Raw genomic sequence first — 9277 nt, forward strand, 5'->3', positions numbered from 1 at the left:
TTTCCTTTGGCCACATCACTCTGTCAAGAAAAGGAGACAAATGTTCCTTTATAAGTGGTGTATACACAAGCATAGGGAGAGGTTGTGTAAAAGGTCTAATTACTTTTGACTGAATCAGAATGCAGGCTTTCTGCATGCCACGCTCATAAATCTTTTGAGCATCTGCTTTTCAGCCTTGATTGAAACCTTGACAGAATTGAGCCTTTTGTGGCTTATGATCAAATGGCATATGTTGATCTTTGATGCAATTTGCAGTAGCTTGTTGAATTGAAGGTACAGATGATACAAACATATATTGTGTAATCTCAGGTAAAGAAAATATTATTATTTTTTTAACTGTTCCTTTATCGTAAGAGAGAACAGATCTCAAAATAGCTGCCTGCAATTCTGGAGCAAAGTTTGTCTAAGATGAAATAGAGATATTAAGGAGGACACAGCAGGTAGAACTTCGTAACTCCACTGCTCTTTTTAACCTGTTAGGTTTTAGGATAAGTTTTTGCTGTTTAGTTGACCTCTTTTGGCTCTGCTTTTCCACTAAAAATGCATCTCTATCCTATAGCCTGGGGTTAGCGAACCTCTTAGATCTGTTCATTGGATTTTTTTGAAATATATTGTTTACAGAACAACCTTTACATCCTTTCTTTTCTGCAATTGCTGAAGTTTTCACGTTTCCATAGAAATAAAACTTTTTTTTTCCCTTGTTTATAACCTATTTTAGTCATATCCAATAGAATAGTGATAGAGCTAGTCAGGTGACAAGGAGTTTGGATGGAAAGCTCAGTGCAGATTTGCTTTCAGATATAGAAGGTAAAAAGAAATGAATTTAATTTTAGATTTAAGAACAGTAGAATCACAGAATAGTTGTGGTTGGAAGGGGCCTCTGGATATGTGTTAGTCCAATTGCTGGCTCAAAGCAGTGTCAACTATAATGGGTTGTTCAGGGTAATATCCAATTGGGTTTTGAATAATTCTAAAGCTGAAGACTCCACAACACCTTTGGGCAAGCTATTTCTTTGTTTGAGTGCCCTTAGAGTAAGAGAAGCTTACATGAGATTTTCTGTATTTCTTTTAATTATTTTTTGTGGTCTGTTGCTGGACTCTTTCCAGTATGTCCATGTTTCTCTTGAACTGGGGAACCCAGAACTAAATCCAGCACTCCAGACATCTCACCAACGAGGAGTAGTCATGAAGGATCATCTCCCTTGACCTGCTGGCAATGTACTTTCTAGTGCAGCCCAGGAGGCTGTTGCATGGGTGCATTGTTGGCTCATGTTCAACTTCTTGTCTAGCAGGACCCCTATATCCTTTTCTGAAAGGAAAGAGAGGAGGAATAGAAGAGGAAAAAGACATAAAGGTTGTCATTAAAACACCAAGTTTGTGCTAGGCCTGTAGAACAGGAAGGGGTAATTTAGGGTGGGAGGAACAGTGGCTGCATGCTTGTTACTGCTGGGATTGCATGATTTCATGAGGGAATAAAAGTGACTGCATGCCTCATACCACAGAGACTGGATGATGTTGTGAGGTACAGCCAAACAAGCAGAAATTGGCACAGCATTAGGTTCACAGTGTAAGCTAAGGAGGGAGGACAACATGGTGACCGTATCTCGTGCATTTTGTGAGTGCATAGCGCAAACTGCTCACTTTTGAAGCTACTGAGCTGTTCTTGTGGCAGCAAAACTATGCTGCCCTTTCCACATGAAACTGAACAAGGGATCAGCAGTGCTGGTTGGAATGAGCTATCACTAAATAGGTAGTGGTACATTCCCCTCTTTGTGGCATTTTGCATTGTATGGTAGCAGTAGAATACAGTATATGAAAGGATATTTAGAGTATTTACAGAGTGAGCTGTGAAGCAGTGCCTTGCCTTTGAGAAACAGGGTTGAGTGGCATGATGCTATAGTCTGTATTTCTTTGCCTAAGTAGATCTCAGTGAACTTCACATTTGGAAGGGGTTCACATTACCAATGACTATGTCATTGCTCTCAGTTACTAATAGCTTTTGTGGTTCCTAATGTTCACAAACAAGTTACTCTGAGAAAGTTCCAACACCGAGGAGTTTTATGGTTTCCTGTTGTGTTGATCCAGATCTGGAGTGAGCTTTCAGCAGCCATGCATCATTATGCTACTATGGCCATTCTTCTCTCTTTCCTGGTATTAAAAATAAAACAAAAACAAAAAACAGAGGTTATCAACACTAGCTCTTTAGAAATACAATGATTTCCTGGATACGATGAAATGTGAATAATTATGCTGCTTTTCATCAAGTGATTTTTCATCAGTCATTATTTGTCTCCATGAGCTCAAGTTTTTTTCTTGAAAGAGAACTGTTTAATTGTTAAGTTTCAATCTTTGAGACACACAGCATCACGCTATCCACACAACCAACTACTGTTCTTCTGCTTTTGAGAGCTTACGTATGGTGCCCAGCACACTGCTGCCACTTCAGAGTACTTGAGAGTGTGCTTATGTTTGAGTGACTATAGGACAGAGAGCCAAATACCTTTGGCTTGTGAGCCACACACCATAATTGAAGAGCTACTGGAAGCATACTGCCAAAAACTTTGGAGAGTTTAGGGGACAGAGAGCTTCAGGAATGGCTGAAAGCAATCTTTTCAGGTTGCTTCCCACTACTTCATTGCAACAGAAGGAAAAGGGGTATGCAGATTAACCCTGTAAGGTCCATCTAAAGCTAAACAAAATCATAGGGTAGCCTAGGAATCAACCCCCTGCTATGTGCTTCAGATAAGATACTTCATGTTGACAAAAGCTCCCAAATTTCTTGGCCTGTGCCTCTCTATCAACACCACACACTCAACACCACACGTTCCCCAATGCACTGCCTTCATCAGCCTTTTTATGAAAAAAAAAGAAAGAGTACAATTCCCAGCTGCTTACCATAACTCATGTATGGTTTGTACACTACTGCTTGGAAACTGAAAACTTACCGAGGAGAACCTGTCATAAAAAATTTTTCTCACAGCATGTTTGTTGGCAATTTCAGCATGAAAGCTAGGTGGAACTGTGACATGTTTTATTCACTTATGGGGAAAATGCTGCAGATCAGCATTGAGGCAAAATGGTCTGAAGCTTAATCATCTCTAATTGAACTACACCTGATTTTTAAAGTATGGAGACTCTAGATTAGTATGTGTAATATTTAGTAATGTAACAGCTCTCAAATGTTAAGGGTATTAGAAGGACATATAAGTACATGCATCTGGCTACAGAAACAGAGAAGAAAGCCCACAAGATGTATTCCTTCTTCTACATGGTTGTACAGCATGTTAGGAAATGGCAGCATGTTCTGTTTTGCCTCAATGAAATAACACAGGGAGTTTTAGCAAGAAAATTATTACTCCATTGGAACCGAGAATCCAGGGATTGACAGATCTTTATGCTTATTGGAAATTGTAATTCTAATTCTTTCATATGGATGAAAACAATACAATGAGTATGCATACAAACTCTTGCAAAGCAGACAGCAATGTTTTGAAAATAAATATCAAAGAAAAGTGATCCAGTTATTTGGGTTACTGACAATATTTCTGCAACTGATAATTCTCAATCAAGGAAGAGAATACCAGAAGTGATTGTTGTTAGCTGTATTTTATGACTAAGACCAGATTTTGTGACAGCAATCCTACAAAGCAGAACTTTTTGTAATTTTAATACCTTTTTATGCAGGCCCAGAGCTCAAGAGAAACAAAGGTACACTTTAGTTAGCTTGATACTGTTAAATGCCCACAGAACTAGATGGTGCATTCTATAAACTGTGACCTTTTCATGTAAAGAATTACGAAGAGTTGCAAGAAATGAGGATTCATAAGGTAGTGGGACACTCTGAATCTTTTTTAACTCAACAAACTTTTTAGTTTAACTTGGTATTGAGGAGGCAAGATGCTTCTACAAGAAAAAAATAATAATAGAGACACTGTGTGCCACAGTAATGGTAAGGAATATGCTAAGACAAAAGAGGTAGAAAAATTCTCTAGAAAGGAGATTGACTAATTTTAAGTAGCAGGAAGATGATTTTGATCTTGCATAGTGATTAACTATAAACCTAAGATGGCTGTAGTGGGGTGTCTTGCTTCCTCTGTATCCGATGGAAAGGATTGTGGCCATCCTATTTAATTTCTCAGAAATTTACACTTGATGGCACTGATCCTTAAAAAAGCTTTTCTTTGAAGATGGTTATCTGACCTGTAAAGGACTCCTCCAGAAGCAGTGGGACCCTATATGTAGGACTCAACCCAAGCAAAGGAGATTTAAGAGACAGAAACATAAATATAAACAAGCAGGTCATCTAGGCATTTTTTTGATTATAATATACAAGTAAATTGGTACAATTTTAGCTTAATTATTACATTACCAAAAACTCTTCAGAAGAGTAAGTAAGAGAAACAAGTACCTTAATATATGCATAAAATATTAGCCTGAACAGTATGTTACTTGACTATATGTATTGTGGAACAGTGCTATTAATTTAGCATGGTAGAAAAATTAGTCTTAAATGTGAATAATGGGTAAACATGAATAACACCACCACCAATATATACAATTAGTCTTTTGTCAGACAATACAAAGTATTTCTGTACAACCACAACTGAAATCTTCAAGCTGGCTCATAATTAGGCTCCTTTCCAAAAGTAATCCATTAATACAATAGCTGCCCAAATCCCAGTTCAACTTAATTTCACTGACTTTGATTTTTGGACCAAAAGCATTAAGCTTGAACTAGTGAAAAATGTACGAAGTGTGCATTCAATTAAGGAGTAATTAGATACTCAATCACCCTTACATCACACTAGGGATTCTCCAAGAAAGAAGAGATATACTACTCAGTGCAGTGTATAAAACAGTTTTGTTAATTAGTTTAGCACTAATTGAGATTGAGAAAACATCACTTTGTCAAAGCATTAGTTTGCCTATACGGAAGCTGAAAAGTTTTTGGTTTCTTCTGAGCTCATTGAACTTACGAGCTTACTTGGGTTTTTCAGTCTAATGCCTTGATCCAGCATCTTCTGTCCCCACAAGAGAAACCTTTCTTTTCAGGAAGGGGGTTGGTCCCTGCACCATCATATCAGTAGCCCACTGGAAAACATGCCAAGAGTTTTTCCAGAGACTGCAAATAACTTGCTATAGTAGTATACATATTTTTTTCCTGTGTTGTACTTTTATACCAAGCCTCAGGAAGAAGTGGGAATCCTCTGTGCTACTGCATGAAGTATATAACTATGTCTAAAACCAGCTGCTCTGAGAAGGGCTTACAGACTCCCTTAGAAAGCAGCCATCAGAAAGTTCTTCGGGTTGACCATCAAATGATCCTGCTGCCAAACTGCATGATTTTGGAGTGTGTTGTGTAACTAGGGAGCGTACAGACATCATTGCACAGTTTGTCCTGTGTGTAGGCACCGAATCCTTGACAGTACCGTAGGAGACTAACGACCTCTACACTCCCTTTCTCCTTAAGTAAAGGAGTGGGAACTCGCTAGAGAAGTATTGAATGTTCCTGCAAGCAGTTGTAGCCCCAGGTGATTGTATCCAAACATTTGTGGATTTCATGTGTACTGAGCCCTAAAATAACCTCAGAAAAAATGAGATTGTTAGTACAACAGAATGAAATGATTTGTCGCTCTCATACCTACCACTTCTGAATGGGGGCTACCTGAGTAGCTGATTTCCTAAGGTTATGCTGCAGCACATGAATATGTGTTTGCATGAAACCAAGTCTTAATTTATCTCTACTGATAATAAGTCAGAATATTACTGCTATTAGGAGGGTTAAATTGGGCCTTTGCTTTCTATCTCTTGAGCCCATCTGACTCCCACGAGGGCTGTGTACTCAGCACTTTACTTGGTAGGTCCCCATAGATGGTAACAAATTCTGGGTGATAGTTTGTTTTCCTTTCTACTTTACAGCTGTGCTCTCCACATTAGAATCAATTACCTGATTGATTCAGAAAGCCAATTGTAAAGCTTTGTTTCAAGTTTACTGCAGCATTTCACTTTGCATTTTTATTGCCATTTCCTCCATTGCTATTAAATCTTCCACCACTGGCTTTACCCTGAAAGAGAAGAATCAGGACCATTATGTCCATGAAGTATATACTCTGAAACTGCCCCCACCTGCTGTCATGAAACCCCTGCTTTTAGTTTTCCGTGTCTCCCTGGCTGGACATAAACAGTCTTTCAGACCCACTGCGGAGGAATTTCAGTAACATAATTGTTCCATTCTCTTTTCAGAGAGGGGGAAGACAATGCTCCCACAGTGCCCTTGGATGAGAAATGGAAACTTTTGAGGCTGCTGCTTGAGTTGAACCACAAAGCCTGTATTGTTTGTCTTCATCTAATTCAGCCTTGATAGACAGCTGTGACAGTTGGTCTGTCCACACGGTCCAGTGAAATTCTGGGAATGGGGCAGTACATTAAAAGAAGAAACCACATTAAATCTTCCAATTCACACTGTTAACTATTTTAAAATGGTAATTCTCATTGCTTATATAGTTTCTTTGCCATAGCATTCAATAGTGGTCTGTGATCCAAATAGAACTAAATTTAAGCTTGGTATGAATGTTAATATATGTAGAAGTGCTCATTATTGTTTTGAATGTTACGTTTAATTTTATTTTGTAGCATTTCTTGTGCTGTCAGTAACCATCTTTTCTGTAGAGGGGAGGTGCATTCTGTAAAGGTAAAAAAAGCATTGGTTGTTCACAGAGAGTGTTATACAAATTCTGAATTAATTTTTGGGCAGAAATGAACACTTCTCTGCCAAACCTATGCACTTAACATGGTTTATCTGAATAAAGCTGAATGACATTTGCAATACTAGGAACCTTATTCAAATAAAGAACAAATTTAAAATAAGGAAAATAACCGATGTAACAAAACAGAATCGTCTGGATTATTTTCTGTTTGGTGAGTCATGGAATTTTACAAAGAAATGTTCAATTTGGGCAGAAAATTATCAGCCTTTGTTCTCCCATGAGTTATGACAGTTCCATTTGTTTCTGCACATTGCTGAGGATGGTGGTCTGGGGATCTGCTCTGCATGTCTTGAGCTTGCTGCACAGCATGGGGGTCACCACGCTGGGCCACACATGGTACAGACGGAGCTCTGACAGAGCCCAAGAGGTAAACTCAGCCTAAGCTGGTTAATCAAGCTCATAGCTTCTGATTCCTGCAGAACAGGTAGCCGAAGGACAGAGGTAAGAAAGTGGTGGAAGGTAGCTTTGATCGCCATGGCTATCAGCGTGGTCCGTTTTGCTAGCACGATGAGGGCAGGCTTATGTGAGTGGAAGAACGCCTGAGCACAGATGGCAAGCTGCAGGCAGGGCACAATGGGGATGCAAACAGAGGTTCACAAAGCAGAGTTTACTCCCTCGGAGCAGATTGGTGAGTCATCAATCACAAAGTCATCACTATGCAGTGGCAAATGCAGTGTCACAAGGCGTGCTTAATCCACCTCTTCAAGGGTGATAGGGAGGGCTGCTGCTGAATAATGAATTATAAATTCTCAGTCATTTCTGTGTATGTTAGGGTCAACAGAAAAAAAGTACAACAAACTCACACACTGCACTTGAACTGGAGTGGATACTGCTCACTACTTCATGTTCTCGTGACTGTGTGTACTGGAGAAACATTTGCAACCTTTGGAGAGACACAGCTGCCCTTGTAGTAAGTATTGCAATAAATGCATATAAAATATGCAGCAAGCAGCCCATCATGAAGTCATCTGCTTAAGAAGCTTAGCAGAGTTGTAATTGGCAAATTGCTTCTTGGGCCTATGGAAAATCACATTTCTTATGGTTTTGCTTAAGAACGTTCCTCTACCTTCTGCCCAAATTTAATGAAATAGAAGCACATTCTCTAGTCAAGGGGCTCGAGATTTCAGTACTGGCCAAAAATAGGTCTTCCATCTGCAATGTCCCAGCACTTCAAAATGTCAAAGGAGCAGCTTCACTCACTGGCTGCTGCTCCTCTTCCTTCAGCAATGACTCCTCAAGCAGCTGCAGCTGTAACTCAACCCCAACAGCAGAACCTGGCTTCCTCTGGGTCTATATCTTGTCACAGCACAGGGAGGAATCTGCATAAGGTCTGCTGTACAAAGTGTCTGCTCTGCAATAGCTTGGCTGGATTGTCTGCAGTTTTTGACAGTAGCCCAGTAATTTATTGCAGTTGTCAGGTTTCGCTCTAAAATAAAATAAAATTAAAATAAATAAAAAACCTAGGAGGTGGAAGTCAACGGGTTTCTGCTAGCTGAAGACCTCTTGCTATCTCCTTGCATGCAGTAATGAAAGAACCGTCCAAAAGTGGAGTGAACCAGACTCTGAACCTGGCAATTCACAGGTTCTGTGAACAGCTCATTCGTAAGATCTTCTCCCTTTGTACAAAACATATTAATAACTACTGGGTATTAACTGAGGGGAACTGTAATATTAATACAGCAAATATTGACATTATGATGAAATCTGAAGTAGTTTATTCTCTGAATAAACACGTTCCTTATCTTGGAGCTGGTTGATATTATTCTGGCTTTGAAATACAGATACATTGCAAAGCAAATGATGTAATGTCTCCACTGAAAAATTGACGTCCATTGCTTCCTTTTCCTGTGCTCCCTTCCTGTGTTTGCAGTTCTTTCCTGCATTGCCTTGGACAGTGAAGTCTGAGCTGTATAAATCCTACTGCAGAGAAACTGAGGTTAGAAAACTTGTCTCAACATTTGTGAAATTTTTTTTGAAGGCTTGGCTTTGAAAAAAAACCAAAACAAAACACGAGTAAAAATACTTAGTACTGTGTTTTGTCTTTAGACCCAGATCTAATTATAACAACAAATTCACTCCCCAAACACACCCATTCTAATTACAGATTGGTCAACCCACGTTTGTGGTGTGCTGGGAAAAGTTAAATTAGTCTTTCTGGTTTCAGTAGGAATCCACAGGGAGGAATTTGCAGAAAGGGCTCTCTGTGTATTACTCCGGTTACACTTCACCCATGAGAGGTTTTATTGAGTGTGGCAAGGCTCTGCTACTCTTCAATTAGAGTTCCACATGCCTGCCTTTGTATTAATGTTTTTAAGAAATCATAAGAATTGATAAAGGTGTTATAAGGGTAGTGTAAGGTTAATAATTTCCTCTTCAAGCCTGTAGCAACAAAAGTTCTTCTGAATTAGATTGCTATCTGCATTGGAAGTATTTTTAAAGATAATTATATATGTCTATGATGCACCATATAATTTTAAGGACTTATTACAAATGTGAATTAGAGGTTTCCA

The 9277-nt window shown here is 39.1% G+C and overlaps 1 protein-coding gene across 2 annotated transcripts in view; it reads left to right on the forward strand.

Annotated features, from left to right (window-relative positions):
- Positions 1 to 8515, forward strand: part of CA8 (carbonic anhydrase 8) — a 48490-nt gene extending 39975 nt beyond the window's left edge. For both annotated transcript variants that reach the window (XM_027452277.3, XM_027452276.3), the window contains one exon: positions 6244 to 8515. In XM_027452277.3, the coding sequence (XP_027308078.1) occupies positions 6244 to 6282 (39 nt within the window). In that variant the 3' untranslated portion in view covers positions 6283 to 8515. The remainder of the gene's footprint in view (positions 1 to 6243) is intronic.
- Positions 8516 to 9277: the final 762 nt, after the last annotated feature.

The sequence above is a fragment of the Anas platyrhynchos genome, chromosome 2 (assembly GCF_047663525.1).
Source record: "Anas platyrhynchos isolate ZD024472 breed Pekin duck chromosome 2, IASCAAS_PekinDuck_T2T, whole genome shotgun sequence".
Taxonomy (NCBI): domain Eukaryota; kingdom Metazoa; phylum Chordata; class Aves; order Anseriformes; family Anatidae; genus Anas; species Anas platyrhynchos.